Source organism: Trachurus trachurus, assembly GCF_905171665.1.
Source record: "Trachurus trachurus genome assembly, chromosome: 2".
NCBI classification, from domain to species: Eukaryota; Metazoa; Chordata; class Actinopteri; order Carangiformes; family Carangidae; genus Trachurus; species Trachurus trachurus.
This window is the reverse complement of record NC_139914.1, coordinates 3,008,007-3,032,199: the sequence shown is the minus strand read 5'-3', so window position 1 is coordinate 3,032,199 and position 24,193 is coordinate 3,008,007. Positions and strand designations below refer to the sequence as shown.

The following is a 24,193-nucleotide window of genomic DNA, read 5'->3' as shown; positions in this document are numbered from 1 at the left end:
ACTGTTTGTGCCCCGCAGGACGAGAACTACCAGGGAATCGTGCAGTACGCCGTGTCGCTGGTGGACGCCCTCCTCTTCATCCACTACCTGGCCATCGTCCTGCTGGAGCTGCGGCAGCTGCAGCCGTGCTTCTCCCTGTGCGTCACGCGCTCCACGGACGGCGAGACGAGGCACTACAACCTGGGACAGCTCAGGTGAGACAAACACGCACGGACTCGTCTAAACGTCCTCTTTGTTTATGTATAAGTGGTTGATTTTAATGGTTTACCCTGTCATTGAGAGGCAGCATTTAAGTTTTCAGATATAAATCAACCCGGCAACAATAAAAGGGGCTGCGCCGGCGTGTGGGCGTTGCCATGGTGCTGATGTGATGAGGTTTGAGGCCGATCAAACGCCTCAGAGACAGGATTTTACAACTCTGGAAAAGTTTTGTCAAGTGGCAATAATTTGAAGTCTTCCATTGCAATTACTAGGAAAAACAATAGAAACACAGTGTTCATGTGGGTAGGCCATCTAGAAGGAATGTGCATGCAAGTATTTGCTTGGCCCGACACTTCGACTTTCCAGATTCAGGCTTTTCGCAGTTCCTTTGTTACTGTCTTGTTGATATAAAGTCTGTTTATGGTTAGACAAAAAGGTTATTGCTCTTTAACAAAAACAACTATTTCAATAGGAAGTATTGTAAATAGTTGATATTAAATATAGTAGTAAATATTCTTCTTCTTCCTCTTCTTCTTCTTCTTTTTGTCTCATTATTGTTCATTCTCAAGTAGAAAAGTAAGAAAAATATACTGAAAAAGCAAAGTTTTGCAATATTATACACATGCATAATATTTAGTGTAACTAATGCAAACACATCATCAAAAGACCAAAATAGACAAAGTGCTTTTGGACTGTTTATTTCTTATAGAGACATAAAGTGTCACAAATAATTGGTTTTAATGGTTAAAGCAGAAGTAAGTGATCCGGTCGTTTTGGCTAATGCTGCGTTCCAGGCAGGCTTTTGAAACCGTAAATTACAGCTTCAAGTCACGACTTACGACTTTGTAGCGTTCCAGGCAACCCGTAACTCGTGTTTTTCCGACCTGTTGCCTGTGAAAGTCACTATAACGGCCACTCGTAACTTCCGACCCGTGAACTCGTACCAGATCGAACTGGTACGACTTCACAGGTCGGAAAAACACGAGTTACGGGCTGCCTTGAACGCATCATAACGTCTTGTCAGCCGATGGAGTTAGCAGCCCCCGCCCTCGTCATGGATCTATTGGTCCTCGTCCCTACGTCACCACATTCAGGCGCATCCCTTGGCTGCACACACAGCCCTTCATGCCGTTCTCTCTCCTCATTGGATAAAACTTGTAGGATACAAGAAAAGTTTTCTCCTCGGCTCAGAGCAGAGCAGAGTGACTGACAGACTCGTGTTTCGGTCCAAACACTCTATGTAAGTGATTGCTGTCAGAAGATAGAACTATTTAAGACTTATATTAACACAAAAATATCGCTTACTTCTGCTTTAAATCATTTCCTAACAGCTGGTTTCTGTCGTTTTTATCAAACATTACTCAAACAGGAAGAAACAGTCCATTTGTTGGGGACTATTTTCAGCTCCGATGTATATATCATGTATATATATCAGGCTTTAGATACACAGATACTTGTTGTGTTTGCAGGATTTGTTGATGGAGCAAATATAGCACAGTATGAAATGTATCCTCGGATGTCTGGTGGGAGTCTAACTTTCTCTCAGCAGTGTTAACTTGCTGTTGGGACTTGTTACAGAGAAGATTTACGGCTTCAAAACTACGGCTGACACCAGAATTTATGTGAGCAAATAGTGTGAAACCTTAGTAGGATGTATTTGTATCAGCAGGACGAGCTGGGTACGTTGGTGGTTGCTGCTGTGGCTCTGATGCACTCGGTGATTTAGGGCTGTTAGACATGCAGGTGTGTGTATGCAGATGCAAAACTTCCTCAGTAAATCTTAAGGGATGCTTTTAACCTCCGTGCATGGAGAGATCGAAGACAGGAGAGGTAGAGATGGAAGGAAGGAGGCACCGGTAGGTTGATGTGAGCGATCAGGGGATAGGGGAGAACTGAGGAGGTGTGGGTGAGATGAATGCAGAGGGAAAGTTAGAAACTGGGACACCGTAAGTGACAGACATGGGAAAAGGAAGACAGAAGAAAGCGGTTATGTACTCGGAGATGCGAGGAAGGATTTCATGCAGGAGGAAAAGTGAAGCAAGGGATAGATGAGCTGGAAGGAAAAGAGAGAAGTCGAATGTTTAACCTGAGATGGGAGAAAAGGCGCAGAGAGACGCATGCAGACAAAGTGGCTGGTAGGGGGGAAGGAAATCGTGCCAGAAGAAGAAAGGGGAGGGTGGGGAAGACTTCAGAGAGGAAACTCCTCAGAAAAGAGCTGCAGACAGAGGGCGGAGTACAGAGGAAATACCCAGGAGACGGAGGCAAGGCAAGGAGAGAGCGCCACAGGAGGGAGGGGGAGAGAGAGAATGGAGAAGGAGGGATTAATACTTAATGTGAGCGTAGTGTTGAAGAATCCTAAAATGTATGTGGGAATGAAAAGAAAAGGATGTGTGTGTGTGTGTGTGTGTGTGTGTGTGTGTGTGTGTGTGTGTGTGTGTGTGTGTGTGTTGGAAAGAAACAGCTCAGACTCGACCGACAAGGTTTTTTTTATGACCTTCCAGTCTCTGAGGGGAAAAAACAGGAAGGTCCCATTTTTAGCCAGACTCCCTGGTATCAGTGCACAGCCCCCAGTTTCACATGTACGCTCGCTCGCAGGCATCTAATAAAACCTGATGGATTTATGAAGGATGAACATTTTTGAATGACAGCATGGGAGGAATATCATCCTTCATCTGCACTGCAATCAAATTACCAACCAATACCAATACAAATCACAATATATCTGCCCATATAATCACAATAAAACGTTTTTTGGCGTATTGTGCAGTCCTAATTACTATTTTTTATCTAAAAAAAACTAAAGAAACACCTTAAAGGGATAGTAGCATTTTTTAAAGTGGGGTTGTATGATCTACAAATAGCCCCTAAGTACTTTAATTGCAGTAGAAGACTCTCTGCACTCCTCTCGTTAGCAAACCCTTCAAAGTGCAGGAAAAACACAGTTTTTATTTGGACCTAACCAACTCACGTATCCCTCCACCCAGGGTTAGCGCCCGCCGATCAGCAGTTGGTTAGCTCCAAATAAAAACTGTGTTTTTTCTGCACTTTGAAGGGCTGGAAAAAATTATATTATAGCGAACAATGGAACTGTGTATTTTTTTTCAGGTAAAACCTCTTTTAGGCCGCGAAAATAGGCCGTTCCTTTGGGTCTGTTCACAACACTGTATGTTGTAAATCTCTGGGCAGGGCTATGGGCTGGCGTTGCTAACGGGAGGAGTGCAGAGAGTCTTCTACTGCAATTAAAGTACTTAGGGGCTATTTGTAGATCATACAACCCCACTTTAAAAAATGCTACTATCCCTTTAAGGTGTATCTTTAGTTTTTTTTTAATAAGAAATAGTAATTAGGACTGCACAATACGCCAAAAAAAACGTTTTATTGTGATTATATGGGCAGATATATTGTGATTTGTATTGGTATTGGTTGGTAATTTGATTGCAGCGCATCAAGATTTAATGTGTGAGAAGATGAAGGATGATATTCCTCCCATGCTGTCATTCAAAAATGTTCATCCTTCATAAATCCATCAGGTTTTATTAAATGCCTGCGAGCGAGCGTACATGTGAAACTGGGGGCTGTGCACTGACTGAAAAAATGCTACTATCCCTTTAAACATAAAATAAAAGAAGCAAATGTCCAGCGTGTGTCCACTCCACACAGTCGGACTCTGAGCCTGTGTTTATTTTTGAGAGGATTATTTCTCTCCAGCAGAATTGTTGTTGCTGCTCAGACACTTGGAGAGCTTTCCCCATAGGACAGAATCTATTCTGGCAAATCTTAACTGTATAATCACTTGCTATAAATAGGCCGTTCCTTGAAGTGAGCGTCTCTGACTGAAATTACACAGCACAGGAAACAGACTTGCCCCGACTAAACAGTGGGAGGTCTTTGAACTGGAACGTAGATATTATATTATATTATCTCCTGACTGATGCAGGTTGTTTTATGTCTGTATGTGGGAAGTCATATAGAAATATTTCATCATATAAGAAGAGCAGCTGCAGGAAACACACAGCTCAGTGATATAAAGCCAGGAGCCCACTGCTGTGCTGCTGACTTGAGGCTAATGGGTTAAAATGTGTAATGTGTACAATGCATTGATTTCCATATTGATTTGGCATTCATAGAAACAGGTCAGACAAGTGAGAGTGTGTGTGTGTGTGTGTGTGTGTGTGTGTGTAATGGTGTGGTTGTTGTGTTTGCTGGCTGCCTTGGGGGTGTTGTCCTCTGTAAGCTGTGCCATTCATCCCTGCTCGGCCGGCAGCGGGCCCGGCCTCGCTCTGTTGTCCGTCTGTGACTGTAAACACGGCTAATTAGCCGTCCCTGCAGACCGCGGCCGAGCATCTGGTCAGCCCCGACTCACAACAACCGCACAGACACGGACACGCGTGCGCATGATGGGTAATTGCACAGAACACATGCAAACGAAACGGTGCATGTAAGCCATGAACATGAATGAATGTGTGAGAGGAGAGGAGAGCAGCTATCTCTCATGTATCTCTGCTGCACACATTCCTGTTTTGCAGACATCCAGCCTCGGCCCCGTCCTAACGAGGACCCTGCTCGGGCCCTCGGGTCCTGAAAGCTGCTCTCTGTCCGCCTGGCCTTTGATGCCAATCTGAGGGCCACAGGAATCCTTTTCTTGTCCCCCTCGTCAGACCGGACAAGTCGAATATGAACGCATTCCTCCTGGCCTGCAGGAGTGTTGTTGCAGAGTGTGTATGTGTGTGTGTCGGGGGGGGGTTAAACACACACACACTCCCTGCTGGGAACTTCCCAGTTTACATTCCCTGACTGGTCAGTCCTGACTGAGCAGCAGCATTGGAGCAGCCAGTGGTCTTCCTGCTCATTCACAAAGCTTCATTTCATTTCTTTAACAGAGTTTACACAGCCAAAGAAGCTGTGAACGTCTCTGTGTCATGTTTGCACAGCTTAATAATTGATCCAAGTTGTGTTTCAGCAGGAACTCTTACTCAGCACCCAACAATGGAGCTTTGAATGCTTAACAGTGTTTCCGCTAGTATTTTTCTAAGGAGCGGCGGCTACCCCTATGAACCTACAGTAGGTGAATTCCCCCAAAATGTTGACTATCCCTTTAATATCCAATGGCTTGTTTGTTGTCATCTCTTATGTGTGACACGCTGCTTTTGAAATAATCTCAGTTAGGTTGAAAATCGGGGGAATAATCTGCACAGTGACTGTAGATGAGACAGATTTGGAGGATTGAGGAAACAGGAGTATTTATTTAACGGCAGATAAAGCACCATGTTTCTCTGCTGCTTTAATCATGATACATCTTCTGTCTAAATCAAAGCGAACATCTGTTTTGGGGCTGTTTTGCCTCTGTCTGCTCTTGCACATGTGACTGTCACCAGATGGCCGTGTTAGCCAGAATGAATGACATCTTTAATGCCTGTTTGTGTCCGTCTGCGCTAATGCAAATGGAGCATTACTTATGTATGGTTTGTTCTGAGGCAGGAATAGAAATTAAAGGTGCTTTCTTTCATCGGCAGGTCAGAGGTCGTTGGCCGACTGTGATCCCTCTGTGGGATAATGTGAAGCGCATGCTGCAGGGCCGGCTTGTGCTGTTGTTCATGCATATTGAGTTAGCGCTCCGCGTGGCCTGAAGAATGACCGGACACAGTGAGGACTCACATGTTTATGGACACAACCACACATCCACACACTGAATAAAAAAAGGATTCCGTGTTGAGCCGTAAAGTCGCCTGTCTGTTAGCAGCTGTCAACATCTGCTGCGCCTGCTGCTGTCCAGTCATAGGTCTAGCTGCTATAAACCCCTGTATGTGACATGGTTTACACTACTGCATCACATCTAGTGAGCTTGAAACCTGCATGGATTGGTTTTATTATTTATTTTGATTTGAGTTGATGAAATTAGTGAGTAGACGGTGTCTTATTTATAAATCCAGCGCGCGCAGTCGCGTCTCGTTTTTCACCTGATGAGGACAAATCCAATATTCTCAACCACATTCTTGAATTAGCTGTGTTTTGGTCTCCACTGAGCCCAGAGAGCAGATCCTGTATGTGGCTACTATGTCTCTTTGTGCTGATAAGGTTACAGGTGTATTTATGGTGCCTTCATGTGCTATGGTAATTATGGTAAATACCAAAAGACGACGTGAAAAGTGCACATGAACACCCTCTCATGTGGTATTTTCCACTGGGCAACTCGTAGAATTTTTTGATGCCCGAGCTGCCCAGGGAATAACCTTTGACCTTTTCAACATGGCCGCGAGCAACGCAAGATTCGTTAATGGTAAGCAAGGCAAGCCTTTAGAACAGGGGTTCTCAACTAGTCTCACTCTGGGCTCCACATTTTCCCTTGGTCATTAAGTCGCGACCCACTTTTATAGAATTCAAACCAAGAATTTTTTTTTAAAGCCTTTAAAAACTTATTTTGCTCTTTATTGAGCAAAGTGCATTTCAGGGCACATGAATGAAATTAAGAAGGACCATGACAACTGCATGTACGGAAGTGAATAAAAAAATATCAAACTGCACAAAATGGAGACCAACAAAACGATATATTTGACTTCTAATGCATCTCTGCATTCAGAGCATATTCACAAAAGTAAATAAATATCAAATTGCACAAAATAAAGACCCACAAAACAAAACAAGATTCACTGCATTCAGAGCAAATAATAAGAAAGTGAGGAGGACCATTCCAACTGCATGTGTTCATGTGACACGTGCCTTTCAAAATAAGTTATTTTTCCAAAATAAAAGACATGTCCATCATCAGATGTGCATTAAATATTATTTACTTTTTTGACCAGCTGTCCCAGACCCATCCAGAACGGGTCCGCGACCCACTTTTGGGTCCCGACCCACCAGTGTAGAACCACTGCTTTAGAAAACAGTTAGCAGCTATTCACTTTATGTATGCGTGCATCATGTACAGTAAAAAAAAAAAAACGCTTTTAAAAAGCTAGCCAAATAGCCAATGCTAAATCTCCATGAATATTAATATTTACCGTTTGAATTTTGATAATTCATCTTCTTGCTGTAAGAGATGAACTAGGCAATTTAAGATTGTTTTACCCCATAGATACAAACACGTAGATGCTGCATGTGTATATATCTATGGTTTTACCCAAGTAACAAGTCTGAATCTGTGTGTCCACCATCTTTATTTTCTCTGTACAACAACAAAAGCACATGAACACAACGCACTGGTAAATACCAGTTCACAAGTGGAAAATACCATCTGTACCCTAGCACATGAAGGCAGCATTAGGTCTGGGCTGCTTCGGCTCCTCAGATCTGTGACGTATCAATCTGAATCAGTCTTTATGAGACAGTCGAACATGAATGACGTTCATCGCTGTTTGCTAAACTGTGGCCACATGTGTCAGTTACAGGATAGCGTTGAAACATTGCGTAAAAGTAGCAGCCCATTAATACACAACAGTATCTATTTACAGTGTGCTAACATTAGCTCATATTAGCATCACAAGCAGGCTGGCGGCAGAGCGCCGGAGTGTTTCCAAAGGAGGGAGGGAGGGAGTGTGTATCACTCACTTGTGAGTTTTAGGAAGAATGTGGTCTGGATTTAACCTCTACTGTAACTCACTCAGTCCCAGCGCCTGTTGTAAAAGAGGCCAAGCGTCATGTGGCACAATGGGCGAGAACGCCCGCTACAATTATGTACAATTGGTTTTAATAGCGGCGTGTTGTGGAGGACAAGACCTGGCACGCTCCCTCAACCACCAGGATCCCAGTGAGCTGTGGCTGCAGCTCCACAGCAACGCAAAACACCTTTTTTTTCATGCCTCTCACTCTCTTTCACCTTGCTCCTGCCTTATTATTAGTTTATTTCATAGGGACAGTGCACCACTAACCAACAGAGTTAAAAGAACAACTGTAAGTGGGCCAGAGTTAGCCAACAAGGCTAGTTTACCTAGTTTACTGTATATCCCATGTCTTTTATAATACAAACACATTGATTACAGGTCATACAGAACAGGTACATGAAATAATGCGACCAGTCAAAATAAAGAATAAGATAAATTAACAGACAGGTTGACAAAGAAAAAACAATAGGTAATGGGTTTAGTTTGCTGTACGTCCTCTATAAATATACAGAATAATAAACACTGTCTAAAAGTGGAGGCTAATGTAACATATGTGCAAGTGCATTAAAATTACATTTATAAAGGACTTCACACTTGATCGTCTTTGAACGTCACTATATTTGATCTTCTCGCTGCGTCCTCACGTGTATTTGAGTGTTTTGTATCATTTATGGCGGGAACTCCCCACTGCAGCATGAATTGAAGTGCCACTCTTAGATCTTTTACTTCTCAGGTGTTGCCTTCTGGTTTCTCATCGTCTCTTTTATTTCATGTTGGTGTGTCAGGTTTTCTTCAGTGTCCAGATCCGGTTGTTTATTATTCAGACAAAGCTCCTCTGGCCGTTACTTTTCTCTTTCTGCGCTTCCCTCTCTTCTGTCGTGGAGCTGCAGGGCTCTCCCTATGTGTTTTTTATTAGAAATGAAAAGCATTTTTCATTTACAAAGCTCAACCTCTCACATTATTATTATTATTAACTGACGTTTTGATCCTTGTGATCCTTCTTCTCCTCCGTAGTATTCAGCGGGCGGCTCTCTCCATCCTAGAGCACTACTACTGCGACTTCCCAGTCCACAACCCGGCGCTGCTCTCCGCCTCCAAGTCCCGCGCTGCCAAGCACCTGGCCGGCCTCAAGGTCTACAACGTGGATGGTGAGTTCCCAGCAGCCCCAGCTGAGGGTGAGTGGGATTGTTTTCTATATATATAACCTCACATTGTTGTTTTTTTGTGTGTTTTTGTTCTTACTTTTCCTCTACAGGCGTTTCTGTATTCACTGTTTCGACTTTAAACTGTGTGGTGTTTATTGAACTGGTTGATTTTACTCTATTTTGTCATTTAAGGTGAGGTTTAAGAAAGGAAAGAAATAATATTAATTAATTGATATTAAGAAAACAGTTGTTTAAACTGCTTTATAATCCCATCATCATCACACAACAGTAATTCCTGAGTTGCTCCCTGTGACAGATCGAGCGTATAAGCTCTGGAGTTCATGTGTCGGCAAGTTGATTAGATTTCCTTAGCGTAGTGGAATGTGCTGAAACAAACGGCTGCCTGGAAGGAAGAAAACGGATCTGCTGCAGCGTAATTGGAAAATTGTCAACTGTAACTGGAAACACAGGTGATTTGTAGTTAATGGGCTACAACGTGCAAAAATGCAAGTTGTGGCGACCTGATACATACGTACACGACGTTGACTCTCTCCCTGTGTGTCTCTTCACGCTCGTCCCTTTAAAGACGCCTTTAGAGCTAAACTGACAGCCTACCTGTTGGACAGTGAGTACGCAGAGTGTGGATCTGAATCTGTCCTGGTTACGTGTCCTTGAACTTCAACACAAACACACTCTGCCTCTGCCTGCTTCACACACACACACACACACACACACCTCAGCTCTCCTCTGCATGCCACAGGTTGATGAAAAAGTTGAAAGTCGTCCTCACGGCAGCTGGCAGAATGTAACACAAACCCTCTATTAAATTATCGCTCTCCCTTAAGTGTACTCAAGCTTCACTTAATTGCACTAACTTGACTCCCTCTTCCTTTTTTCTTTTTCCTTTTTTCCCCTCTGCAGCCATTTCTCTCCTTCCTTCCCTCCCTTTCTTTCTCCTCCCTCCTCTCAGATGTTAGTGGGAGACGGTGGCTGATAAATCAATAGCTATCACGCCGCCGGTCTTGTCATTTCTCTCTCGTGTCTCATCCTCCTTCGTTTTCATCCTGCAGCAGCTGGTCAGGGGCCTCTCCATCTCCATCTCCATCTCTCTTTCTCTTTCTCTCACACTCTCCTGTCTCCAGCTTTTACCTCCCACTCCTTCCTCTCTGCAGCCGCGCCGTCCTCATAAGTAACAAAATAAGTCGAACTCAGGGACAGACAATCATCTGTTCCTTAATTAAAGAGTGGTGGAGCCCTGAGCGGCTCGGCTACACTCCATCCACATGCGCTCACTTGATATTTCATTACGTATGCTCGACAAGCCATTTGGTTTTTATATTGTTTTCTCCGCTGCAGGCGCCGGGGATTGGAAACGATTCCCAGCAGGTAAAATGTGTTTTTGCATAGCAAGTCTCCAAATATGAAATGAAAATCCCCCCCCAAAAAAAGGCAGATCCTTATTTATCTTAAATAAGTGAAACATTTAATTCTGATTCATGCATCATGTTCACATTTGAGAGATACAGACAGGGAATATTATTATTATTAGGGGAAATAGGGAAATATATGACATCTTGCTGAGAGCTGGATATGAAGACCATTATTATAACAAAGAGAAAGTGGAGATTAATGTATTAAAAGAAATTATTTTTCAACAAAGTAAAGATAGATGGGCATTAGATACTTGGGGTAAACCAAAACTGTGTACCTACTGTGAAATAAAACAGGTATTTGGCCCAGAAAACTATGTTTTGTATAATTTGTCTAAAAAGAAAAGATCCCTGTGTGCTCTATGAGAGCTGGTATTCTTGGTCTTCATATCGAGACAGGCAGAGATGTCGGCACAGCAGAAGACGATAGAATTTGTAACTTATGTGACATCCAAGAGATTCATTTTGTGTTCTACTGTCCTTCCTATGACTCTATAAGACAAAAACTGTTTAGTAAGGTAGATCCAAATAAGGAATTTGTGTGGTTAGACGATGCTGAGAAGCTAAAACTTCTTTTTCATTTGAATATTTTTGCATTTTCTTTATTTCTTGAAAAGGCTTGGGCAATGAGACGAAGAGCGATGTATAGTTGAGGACTGAAAGTACTAATCTTAAATAGTTTATTTATGTCACACCTGTGTGGCAGGTAACACCAACAGGAAGGACTGTCTAGTCTTTGTTTTGTATTTGTTATTAAATGTGTCTTGTAATCTCATATGGGATGGGCCACAGTGGTTATTTTTATTCCCACTGTCCAAACACAAGCAGTTAAAATAACTGAATTTGTATAAAACTACAAGTTGGCTGAACTCTGGCGTTCACCACTAACAGCGCTCTTCTCCTTCACTAACACCAGGAGCAGGAAGTGCTGCGAGCTCCCCGCTCTCCACCATGAATTATTCCCTTCATGCACCATCTCTGCCCCGGCATTAATAATTCAGCCTCTCTGCCTTCTTTTAACCTGCATTAGCATCAGAGTTCATCAGCTGCCTCCTGTCCTCCTTCCAAATATTATAAACTTTTGAAGTTCGCCCTAAAAGCTCATTTAATTGGACACCTCGTTCCTCCTGAAGGCGCCCGATGGCACAGTAACGGGAATGTTTGAATATCAATAGCCGAGCGCGGGCTGGCTGGGTGTTTGAGTTATCGCACTCCTCGTAACAATTTATAATTACGACTTTGTGCGGCTTTCCCTGTCAGTTCCCGGGGTTTTAATAATCCCGGTGATAAAAGGAAATGGACTGAGGTTTATGTGCATCGATGATCCGCCCCTCCACTCTGAAAGCAGCTTGTTCCCTCACATTGCACTTTATGTCATCACCACAGAGTTCTTTGTTCCTTTGTGCCTTTGAGTTTTTACCTGTGAGACACACACACACACACAGATGGTAACCAGTCTTGTTTTATGTGTTTGTCGTCGTTGCAGGTCCAGGGAACAACGCAGCAGCAGGACTCGCACACTCTCAGTCCAGAGCCATGATCGCAGCCGCCGCCCGCCGCCGGGACTCGAGCCACAACGAGCTGTACTACGAGGAGGCGGAGCACGACCGGCGCGTCCGCAAACGCAAAGCACGGTGAGGAGCCGTTCTGGCTGAGGTTATGGACTTGTTATTGGGCTGATATTTGATATTATAAAGAAATTAAAAGTCTTTTCTAACATACACTGCTCAAAAAAATAAAGGGAACACTTCAACAACACATTGTAACTCCAAGTACATCACACCCGTGTGAAATCAACCTGGGATGATAATTTTGATTTACATTGATCATTTTTATGTTATTTTGTTCTCAACACACTCTACTATATATTGAATAACGATTTTAAACTGCAATATTTCATTAATTGAGGTCTAAGATGTGTTGTTTAAGTGTTCCCTTTATTTTTTTGAGCAGTGTATATATCATATAAAGCATCATTTATCCTCATATTCTGTTTTTGTAGGTTCATATTCTCACCAACCAAATATTTCTGTTTTGATAGATAGATAGATAGATAGATAGATAGATAGATAGATAGATAGATAGATAGATAGATAGATAGATAGATAGATAGATAGATAGATAGATAGATAGATAGATAGATAGATAGATAGATAGATATCATAGATACCATAGATATCATAGATAGATTGATGCCATAGATTGATGCCATAGATAGATAGATAGATAGATAGATAGATAGATAGATAGATAGATAGATAGATAGATAGATAGATAGATAGATAGATAGATAGATAGATAGATAGATACCATAGATAGATACCATAGATAGATAGATAGATAGATAGATAGATAGATAGATAGATAGATAGATAGATAGATAGATAGATAGATAGATAGATAGATAGATACCATAGATAGATAGATAAGATAGATAGATAGATAAGATAGATAAGATAGATAGATAGATAGATAGATAGATAGATAGATAGATAGATAGATAGATAGATAGATAGATAGATAGATAGATAGATAGATAGATAGATAGATGCTGTAGATAGACAGACAGTCTGGATAAACGTATTGGAAAAGTGACAGAAATGCTAATCTGCGCGTGGTCTGCCGTGTCTCCTCCAGCCTGGTGGTGGCGGTAGAGGAGGCGTTCACACACATCAAGCGCATGCAGGAGGAGGAGCAGAAGAAGTCTCCGGGGGACGTGATGGACCCCCGGGAGGCGGCGCAGGCCATCTTCCCCTCCATGGCCCGCGCCCTGCAGAAGTACCTGCGCACCACCAAGCAGCAGCACTGCCACAGCATGGAGAGCATCCAGCAGCACCTGGCCTTCTGCATCACCAACAGCATGACGCCCAAGGTGAAGTCTCCTCCCACTCTGATGATCGCACCGACGGTCGGGTTTGTTCTCTGTTGTGACGGTTGTCGGCGCCTCCATTTTCTCAGCCGGCTCCGCTTGTTCGGCGTTAGCTCTAACATCATGAACGTCTTCTATTGCGCTGCCATCGAGTCCATCCTTAGATACGGCGTTACATCCTGGTTTGGTAATCTCACAGTCAAAGCCAAATCTCAAATACTTAGGGATAGTTCACCCAAGATTCAAATTTCACTCATTATCTACTCACCCTCATGTCGAAGTATATGTTTTAAGCTTGTTTGTAGGTTTGATTGTCTGTAGACAATCATAATAATTCAACTGTTTCACTGGTGTTAAAAATGCAGACTAAAAATCGAGAAAATCTCCAATATCGCAATTTAAATCCAATCGGCATCCAAAAAAATCGTAGAAGGGAGAAAAGCGTTGTCCCAGCCCTACTCTCTACTCTCTGAGGCATATTGCACTTTGTTGTGTAGCACCACTATCCTTTGTCCTCCCACGGGAGACCAATAAAACGACTTTGACATTGTGTTTCTATGCAGGCGTTCCTGGAGAGCTACCTGAGCCCGGGGCCGACGCTGCAGTACAGCCGGGACCACTGGCTGGCCCGCCAGTGGACGCTGGTCAGCGAGGCGTCGGTCACCAGCGGCCTGAAGGACGGCACCGTCTTCGTGCTCAAGTGTGCGGACTTCAGCCTGGTGGCGACGACGAAGAAGATCCCCTACATCCAGATGTCGGAGGAATACATCGACCCCAAGTCACACAAGTTTGTCCTGCGGCTACAGTCCGAAACCTCCGTGTAGCACTTTTTTATTTTATTTTTTACTCCTCACTCCCTTTTTCTTCGCTCTCAAATGTTTTTATTTTGGGTTTGCAGTTTTTTATTTTTACTTTTTTTTTGAGTTTTTATATGTCATATATGAATCTGTATATCACACACATGTTTGAATATAGTGGTTTTTTTTTAGTTTGATTTGGATGAAAAGAAGAATCATGGCAGGATTATGCTCACAGGAGCTCGGACGCCTCAGACATGGACTTGCGTGCACATACAGGATGTGTGAGTGTGTGTGTGTGTGTGTGCATGTGTCACAATCACTTGTTCCACACAACACAAGGTTTCTGACATCGGTCACTCCTTTATTTCCACGGGACGGACGGACAAACCACTAAGGACGGCTGATGGCGTGACTCGGATTTTGACGTTTGAAACCTGGTGGAGACGCATGACAAACCTCATCCGCTGTCTCTTCTACGACCTTTGACAGCGGTCGCTTTCAGACGTCAACAGGTGGAGAACGAAATGGATTTATTTTCTCCTGAAAACCAAATTTAAAAGATTTTTACAAAGAAAAAGCAAACAGATTTTGCATTAAATGCCTCAAACGGTTGGAATACACAATCTCCTCCTGCTCAGAAAGCATCTCGGACTGTTTTTCCTTTCGCTCATCGCTACTTCAGGACGTCTGCAGGGACATTTAAGATGTCACACTCCCAACATATCCGGCCTGAGCCGTCACGGTAGCACCCTCGAGTGCTAATTTTCGCAGCCAAAGTCGAGACGCTTTGGGGTGTTTTGGCGCACGATTCCTCTCCAGGTGCAACGGAGCTCAATCTAAAATACTGGGATCAACAACATGCACGCAGTGTCAAAACACCGGGGAGGCCAAAAAAACGCAGGGATGAAGCAGACCATGAGAGATGCACAGAGATGGAAACATGCCCAAAAACATTTGCCCTGCCTCACCGGTTCAGTGACCTTCTCAGGGCTTTCATCTCCGCCGCATCGGCCTGACGTGATGGGAAGGGAAGGCGGCGAGGAGGAGACACGGAGCCACGATGTCGGAAAAGAGAAAAAAGTACTACTGATGACTGACCAGACTCCCCCTCTGTGGGTTACACTATAAATACTGCACATTCTCTGCATTGTAAACGGTAAACTTAGTGTAAGACTGTATTTCCACAACAGCAGAATCATGTGATGGTGTTTTTCAAATTAAAAGCCCCGCTGCAAGATATCTTTCGCCTTTTATTCGACAGTGTAGAAAGAAAGAAACAGAGAGAGACAATAACACGCAACAAACATCACTGGTGTGTCATCAAAACCATTAGGGAACCGGCTCGCCCCAGGCAGATCTCCTCTTAAAGGGATAGTTCACCCAAAATTGAAATTTCACTTTTTCTAATTTCTACTCACCCTTATGTCGACTAAGGGCTGGGAGAAGTTTCAGAGTCCTCCGTGGCTTCTCTGAGTCACAGGGGGTCTCGGCGTAGCAGTGCATGTCCATATAACGGTTGCAAATGGATACCAACTGTCTTCGTAACAAAAAGACACACCAAAAAACATCCAAATCCCAGTTCGTCCAAATTTGACGAACCAGGAAGAGGAGCTTCGAGAAGCTTCCGCTACAAAACAAGCTTTAAATATAGACTTATTTAATTTTTTTTCGGGACAATTTCGCATTTCAGGGCTTCAATACAAGACAGACATTACATACGAGCAGCATGGAGGTATTTGAATGTTTTTTGGTGTGTCTTTTTGTTACGAAGACAGTTGGTATCCATTTGCAACCGTTGAGGGTGAGTAGATAATGAGTGAAATTTAAATTTTGGGTGAACTATCCCTTTAATGTGAAAACATCTGCGAGAGTGAAGAGTTTCTGCACATTGCTGGTGGGAAATGGTCATTATACTAAAATGTATCCAGACCTGACGTTGGCTCCAACACTGTTAGAGAATGAGCAGCAGTTAAAGTGTGAGTCCATGTGCATGTATCACTACTAGAAACACTAGTGTCAACAGTTGCGAGCTGCAGCAGCAGGGTGTAAACCTCCTTCCCAACTGGACCGGCTGGTTTTCCCCATGCCTCTTTTGTCTGAATCCCTGGAGGACAGCCGCTTCACTGGAACTTCTTCCTCCGGCGGATGAATAAAGGCTGTTTTGTTGTAAAAGAGAAAAAAAATTCACAGTGAAATGAAGCTAATGGCACTAAAACGACACTTTAAGATCCTGTCACATTTGACCGCGCTCGCTGTCCCTGTCCTCATGTCTCCAGTGTATTCACACAGAGAGTCACACTGAATAAACACACAACCGGTGGTGAAGTCGGTGTGTGTCCTGTGTGTGTGGCTGTGAGCAGCGTTGTGGCCTGCTGCCCCCTGGCTGGTAGATGTATTATTGTCACGTCGTCTCTCTGCCTGAGGGGAGACGACGTGTTTTCATAGGAAACATATTGTTCATAAAACCATTCTGTCACTGTAAACTTGTAATAAACTGATTATCTGCCTGGAAAGAACTTTAAAACAACAACACTTTGGCTGTTTCCAGCAGCAGATCTCTCTCTTTTTTTTTTTCTTTTTTTTTAAAGCACCTGCCACTGCTCATGTTTTGTACCTACTGACAGATGAACTTTGTATGATCCCAATGTGACTGTGCCTCCTGTTTTTACACTGTATCTATTTATGTAAACAAGCATGTGCGTATGTGTGTGTATGTGTGTATGCCATTCCAGTTCACATGACCAGCCCCCCCTCCTCCTCCTCCTCCTCCTCTTCATCAACACTACACACTATGTCATGGTTTGGTTTTATCTCATTGGACAGCTTCATGACGATCACATGGCATTGAAATGTAAAAGATGTTTCAGATTCACAGCATTAGCATTTGTACAAAAAAATAAAAAATAAACATTTTTATTAACATTTGTATATCTGCTGTATTGTACAGTATATAATAATAATAATAAGTTGTCAGTTGGTTTGGAGCTTTGTTTCTATTTAGAGATAAGGAACCTACTCTCTCAGGATAATGAAGTTCTCACTTTCACTGTTTCTTTGTTTGTTTGTTCCATTCCTCCTGCAGCCAAACTGTTTATGAATGGAAGTGTATTTAAATGGATTTTTATTTTTAATGACTCGGCTGCAGGTGCACTCTATCTTTTATTACCTTAGTGCCTTCCTGCTTCTCCACATGCAGCGGTGTGTTGCCCCGACTGCAGACCGTCACCTCTCACCTCTGTCTCTGCCCATTAGACGTCTTCTCCTGCCGTCTGACACCGGAGACAAATCTCACCCTTTTTTTTTAGGATGGGGTGGATGGGGGGGGGGTTGTTTTGGTGGCTTCTTGTTGTCATGGAGCTGTGTGGTAATTGCCTTCGCCGTCAGCCTGTCAGGAGCCGCGCAGCCGGGCCTTGTGGGTAAATGAATGTCAATGTCAGCGTCCCATTGCTGAAAAACGAACAACCTCATCCTTTTTTTTCTGCGAGCCCGTGGCGCGAGGCCGCCTGTCGGAACTCATCTGTCCGTGGTTTAATCCCACCCCCCCCTCCCCTCTTCCATCCCTCCCACTCCAGGCCTGATCCATGCAGGACCAGGACGAGGAGGGGAGAGATGGATAGAGTGGAAAATGAGGAGCATTTGCATCTAAATGGAAAGTTTTTCTTGCCTTCATTCTTCCTTCTCTATTTCTCCGGTAATGGGTTGGTTATGTGCAGATCAAAGCCGGAGCCTGGAGCTTCTGGTGGCTTCAGATTTGAACAGAAATCTCCACCTTTAATGCATCTTACTCATGTCTTGTCTTTGTTCTTTGCTGTGTAATATTGCACCTGTTAGATCGTCACACTGTGCTGCTGTCATGTTTCCTCTCCTGGGAGAGAAACCAGCCTGAAGTCTGCGTTCATGTAAAACACCATCACACTTGACATTCATGGGATTATACAACCTATAGGAGCTGTGACACTTGTCGTCTCGCTGCCCGAGGTCAGAGTTAGATGAACACATGCATGCATGATGTGCCGCCGTTTAAGGTTCTCATCTTTGTGTCTGCTCCGTGGATTATGTGTAAATCCCACACGGTCGCACAAAACATCCTGTTTACACACCGCAGCACATCCACCTCCAGGGGAGTCATGATTCTTGCACGGCCTCCGTATTATTAATTCATGTCCAGTGGTTCAGGTTCAGCACGAGTGTGTCCGCTCCTCGTGCCCCCGGTGGGCAGCCCCTTCACCCCCCAGCCTCACCGTCCAGATCCCTGCTCCCTTTACAGGGCATAACAATGTTGAATTATTCACTGCTGTTTGAATAATTCAAGGTGAAGACGCTAATTGACCAGAGGAGAGAAAAAAAAACACCAATCTGTTGTGTTGAGCATCACTGATGTCCTCCTTAATTCTAAAACAAACAGATAATAGATGTACTAGTCAAAGTAAAAGACGTGCACATTGTAGATATGTTTTTATTACTTTATGCTTTAACATAGTGAAAATTTGCACCAAGGCTCCATTCATTAAAAAGTATGTACTTTATTTGAATGCAGGTTTGTGTTAGATTATTATTATTTAATACAGATTGACTCTTTTGATTCAGTTCAAGCGCTAGACACACACCAATAGAAGTCCTTATAACTATTTATATCAATCCTAAAGCTGCTATTTTCATATTAAGAACAGATTATTATGTATATTATTAAAGATCACATCAGACTCTGTAGTTCCTCTCGGCTTTTTTATGCATCTTTCAGCTCGTTGTTTTGTTTTTAGGGCCGACAACTTTAATGTTTTCTGTCACAGCAGCAGTTTGCAGTGAAAAGGCTCTAACGTACGGTAACAGACAAGCTGCTCAGGCTGCTCAATAAATCAAAATATAATAAAAGTGCAATATCAAAACTGCAGCTGTAAATTAGCACAGAAACTTTATTGCTCCAGGCAAACTTTCATATAAACTGGGCCACAATTGTTCCCATGGTGACCTTTAATCAGCCTAATTACTTAAACCACAGTCTACATCTCTACATCTTGTTTTCTTTGAAATGAGAACATCTGAATGAGTCAAAATCTTGTTTCTAACGTAACCGGCCCTGGACGTGGTCTAGTCGAGTTCAGTCTTAGTCATCCCTGTCCTCGTTGTCCTCGTCGTCCGGGTCACGGCCCCCCTCGTCGTCCTCTGTCATGTAGCTGTCGGTGTTTTCCTGCTCGTCGGCCGACTCATCATCGTCCTCTGTGTTCACCCTTCCTGACAGGACGTCCTCTATCCAGTCCTCCAGCTCCTCCGCGGTGGGGAGGTCCTCGTCGTTGGACATGTCCAGCCACACGCTGTCGGCCTGGGACGGAGAACCAAGAGCATCAGAGAGCAGAGGGTAAGAAGTTAACGCTTCACTTTGAACTCAGGTTTGTCTTTGCACTTACATCTGTGACGTTGACAACACCAATTTGAGGTCTGAACAGGTCCAACTTGAAGGTTTTTTCCCAGTAAGTGGTCAGCTGGAGAGACAAGAGAAACCACATTCACTATAAGAGGATCATCAGAGACAGTGTAGGGTATGACTGACTGGCTGTGTGAGATAAAGATATTGTTGTAATGGTGAAGCAGAACCAGAGGAAAGTCATCCGGATCGATCCAGACGATGCTGAGCTCTGGGTTGTTGGTGTTGTCTCTGGCCACGTCTTTCAGGATCTCTAGGAACTCATAGCCATCTGGGGAAGGTTATAGAGCAGACGGAAATAAAAAGAGAAATAATAACCAATAGCAATAATAGCCAAAGGGCAAAAAAGCTCTGATTCAGATTTACTGTACAAACCTGGATCTTCTTCCTCAGCAAATGCAACGATATGTATTCCATCCATGTCGTCCTCCTAGAAATAGAGGAAATTGTACAGAGCTGGATCATCCTGATACAACAGCCCGAACAGGTCTGAATCAATCAAAAAAAAAATAAAAAATATATAGTACTATGCAAGCCAGCTCTACTCACCCATGTCTCAAACATATTCTCTGCCCTGAGCTTCCTCAGTGTCGCCCTGTACAAAGAAAAAAAACATTTTCATCATACATATAACACACCCACAGGCTTAAATACTGGCGTTTAAAGAGATATAAATCACACCAACCTTCTGTGTTGGTTGACAAACTCAACTATGTCCATCTCTGACAGAGGTCTGCCGGGCAGGATGGCCGGCTCCTCCATGAACGGCTCATAGAAATTCACCTCGTTCATCTTGAGGGAGAGATGTTTGGCCACCTAAAACATGAAAGAGTCGACTGTATGTTAAAATAATCACATAAAGTAATTCAATATGTTTTTTTTTCACTTACTTTTTATAATGTTTATTTATAATATACTTGAAAACTTACAGATTTATCAAATGTAGCAAAGAATTTGATGTAAGGTTGAAAACGCTCTGATGCCTCCTGTAAAGCTTTAAAATCTGAAAGGGAGACACAGATACAGAAACAGGAAAATGATGAGAGACTCAACCAGGGCAGACAGAAACCAAAAGCTGAGGAAGAAAAAAGAAAAGAAAAGAAAAGCAAAACAGATTGAAGTGCAGAAATTTCACATTCTGGTCGCATTCCCCGGTCGGATCAACAATATGTGATCAGGAAGGCGAGGCAAGCGGTGAAACTCACTCTCTTCATTCAATTTCCCATCCTGCTCCGGCTGTCCTCACCCTTGTAACAAAGTCTCCTCTTAATACAGTTTTATACGCTTGTAACGCGCTCCGGGCTTTGCTCCCTACAAGGTCACCACCAAGGACCAAACTATCTCTGCACAGAAATGGGCTCTATAATGAAACTTCATGCCACTGTCATATCGCAGCAGACAGCATCTTCACAATCTCTCTTTTCCTGCCTTTTTTCTTGTCTTTTTTTAGGAAGGACTATAATTGCAGTTTGACCTATTAGACAGGGAACTAGAAGTTATTTAAAGGCTCTCGTGGGACTGAGTGAAAGTGCCACAGTCTGGAATCAGGTTTCCCTTCAGCAGCCAGCGAGGCTGTGTGGTGAAGTGGCTCCATTAGCCTCCAGATCCCAGCAGCGTCGTCGGGGGAACGGCATGATGGCAGGGCCGCTAATGCAGATGTGCATGTGTTCACTGTCTCATTATTATTACACACCGCCTGCCTCGTCTTTGTAGACACAAAACAGCGATGAACTAACGTGAATCTTCTCCCTTGAAGTATCCGATGAGGCGGATGTCCTCCTCCATCCTCTCGAAGGCTCGCAGCTCCATGGCGCTGTTGATCATCTCCACTGGGTCCTCCAGCACCTGGAGGAGACACAACAGCTGAGAAACTCTACAAAGCAGCCAAAGCTTGAAGCAGTGGTTTAATATTTTGGAAAATGTGCTTATTCACAATACTTGGGAATAAAAATTAAAAAAAAACAACTGAGACATAAGAAAGTGAAAAAGCATATCCAAAATACCGTTGGTGTTAAATGACATGAGCGTTTTTCCTGCTGAAACTTGTGTTACTGTGAATTACATCATTTACAAGCACTTTAATTAGGCTGCAGCTGCTAATTGCTTGAGGATTTCATTTCTGGCTGACAATTATGGTTACACATCTGTAGAAAAGAGCAGCGGGATCGGTCCTCTCTCCACTCACATCCAGCAGGAACTCCACCAGCGTGTCCGCCGAGAGCTCCCCGTCAAACTCGATGACACGGTCGTCCTTGAAAACGTACAAGCTGCCCACCTCCTCCAGACCTGATCAGACACATACAAGCATTTCCTGTGACTTTTAAAGGGATAGTTCAACAGTTTGGCAAATTGGGTCATTGCCGTAATCCCATAGCAGTAGGTTCGTTACCTTTAATTGTCGGTGCAAGCTGTTTTTAGAACGGCGGAGCAGAGACGTGAGTTGCAATGGGATTGTGAATGGGATTTCTTGGTTTCCCTCATCAAACTCGTCAAATACACAATCCAACAACTCCACAACGTTGTTGTGGCCTGCACATTCACCACGCTATGAGATAATAACACAGCGTTACCACACAGAGTTGTTTTAGAGGGAAATTCATGCAAAACCACTGATGCACGTTCCTGTCGGGGGCAGTTTTTCATCAAGCAGTCTCTGTATTTCCCTCTAAAACAACTCTGTGTGGTAACGTTGTGTTATTATCTCATAGCGTGGTGAATGTGCAGGTCACAACTTGTCCACCAGAGCGTTGTGGAGTTGTTGGATTGTGTATTTGATGAGTTTGATGAGGGAAACCAAGAAATCCTCTGTAGTGTAGCTCTGAGCAGCTCACGGCTCTGCTCCGCCGTTCTAAAAATAGCTTGCTCCGACAATTAAAGGTAACGAACCTACTGCTATGACTATATGGATTATGGCAATGAGCCAATTTGCCAAAATGTTGAACTATCCCTTTAAGAAGTTCATTCAGCAGCAGCTGCCTGGCAGTGTGGCAGCAACAGGATCAATGGGTCAAAGAGACATACCCAGTTTTTTGGCCACTTTGACGTCCCTGTGGGAGTCCACCATCCCAAAACCGATGTCTTTGTTCTCCAGGACTTGAGCTGTGAGCTGGAAAACATCACTTCAAATCAGACTTTGGTTTTTGATAATACATTACTTAGATGTGTTTGTGTGTGCCCCCTGTTGAAATGTGTCAGAAAGAAAGCTGCTTGACTTTCTTGCAGAAGGAAAACACTGAAGAGGCTGAAACTCTGGAAAGCAAAATCGATAACAAGTGAATAAATCAAATAAAATAACAGTTTGCATTTCTATTTTTTCCCATTTCATCCCAACCCAGAGCATCTACTTATTTCTGGTTCACAGCCAGATAGTAGAGGTTTGGGAGTGCATGCTATAATTAACAGAATGACCTAGAAAACGATCCCTGGATACATGTGAACCACAGAGGAGTGTGTGAATAATGGGATTAAATCCACTAAAGGCTATACCTGCCAGTTTTAGAGACGCACACAGGTGAAAACACTGGTTATCATCGTATGACAGTAAGTGTGACAGCTGGGAAACCTGCTTTCCTTCAACATTATGATGCGAGGAACTAAAATGAATGACTTGTTATGACAGGTTGGATTATAGTGAAGGTGTGAAGGCTAACCCTCGGGGACTGGAGCTGCAGCTTATTGAGACATGTTCATGTTATCGCTGACATTAGATATCCCACTGTAGGTTATAATAGATACATCTCTCACCTCCCCTATACGTCTGTCTTGACTTCTTGTTGGCTAATTGCTTATGTCATTTTAAAGGGATAGTTCACCCAAAATTCAAATTTCACTCATTATCTACTCACCTTCATGTCGACTAAGGGCTGGGAGAAGTGTCAGAGTCCTCCGCGCAGCAGTATTTGTCCATATAATGGTTGTGAATGGATACCACTTTTCTTCGTCCAAACAGACACACCAAAAAACATCCAAATACCTCCATACTGCTCGTCTGTAATGTCCCTCTTGTATTGAAGCCCCGACATGAGAAATTGTTCCGCCGGTCAGTGCAAATCACACAAGATTTGCACTGACACAGGAAGAGCAGTGAACCGAGACACTGGGAGCTTCCACTACAAACAAGCTTAAAATATAGACTTATTTCATTTTTTTCTGAAAAGTTTCTCATGTCGGGGCTTCAATACAAGAGGGACATAACAGACGAGCAGTATGGAGGTATTTGGATGTTTTTTGGTGTGTCTTTTTGGACGAAGAAAAGTGGTATCCATTCACAACCATTATACTGCTGCGCGGACCCCCCTGTAACTCAGAGAAGCCACGGAGGACTCTGAAACTTCTCCCAGCCCTTAGTTGACATGAGGGTGAGTAGATAATGAGAAATTTGAATTTTGGGTGAACTATCCCTTTAAATAAAGCATGACAGATCTTCACATGTTGAGTTTTTATGTCATCCTTGCTCCTTGTCCCATCTCTCCATCTCTGCCTTACCTCCAGGACCAGCTCCGTCATCTGGAACCTCTTCTGCAGACCTTTGTTGGCCGGCAGAGGCTCGTGGTAGAAGAGACACAGCAGGTCGTACCTCTTCAGAGCCTTCCTGTAGTTGCGTTCGTTCATGTCCAGCACCCTGTCCTTCCCGTCGAAGTTGGGGAACTCCAGACCTTCCTCGGCGCTGCAGAGCAAAGCCAGGCAGAGGCACAGGCCGCACAGCAGAGGAAGCCAGAATTTCTGCAT

At 43.5% G+C, this 24,193-nt stretch overlaps 2 protein-coding genes across 3 annotated transcripts in view; one reads left to right on the top strand and one right to left on the bottom strand.

Moving 5' to 3' along the window:
* Nucleotides 1-16,937, top strand: part of LOC310999667 (vang-like protein 1) — a 71,689-nt gene extending 54,752 nt beyond the window's left edge. For both annotated transcript variants that reach the window (XM_083990203.1, XM_083990204.1), the window contains exons 5-9: nt 19-194; nt 8,814-8,974; nt 11,861-12,008; nt 13,012-13,246; nt 13,807-16,937. In XM_083990203.1, the coding sequence (XP_083846329.1) occupies nt 19-194; nt 8,814-8,974; nt 11,861-12,008; nt 13,012-13,246; nt 13,807-14,067 (981 nt within the window). In that variant the 3' untranslated portion in view covers nt 14,068-16,937. The remainder of the gene's footprint in view (nt 1-18; nt 195-8,813; nt 8,975-11,860; nt 12,009-13,011; nt 13,247-13,806) is intronic.
* A 2,210-nt stretch (nt 16,938-19,147) lies between these two features.
* Nucleotides 19,148-24,193, bottom strand: LOC310997859 (calsequestrin-2-like; the record flags this gene model as incomplete). Its single annotated transcript, XM_083987680.1, has 11 exons — nt 19,148-19,363; nt 19,449-19,523; nt 19,636-19,736; nt 19,841-19,895; nt 20,015-20,060; nt 20,151-20,281; nt 20,395-20,468; nt 21,202-21,310; nt 21,651-21,751; nt 22,487-22,571; nt 23,951-24,193. 11 exons carry the CDS (start codon nt 24,191-24,193, stop codon nt 19,148-19,150), a joined length of 1,236 nt encoding a protein of 411 aa, XP_083843806.1.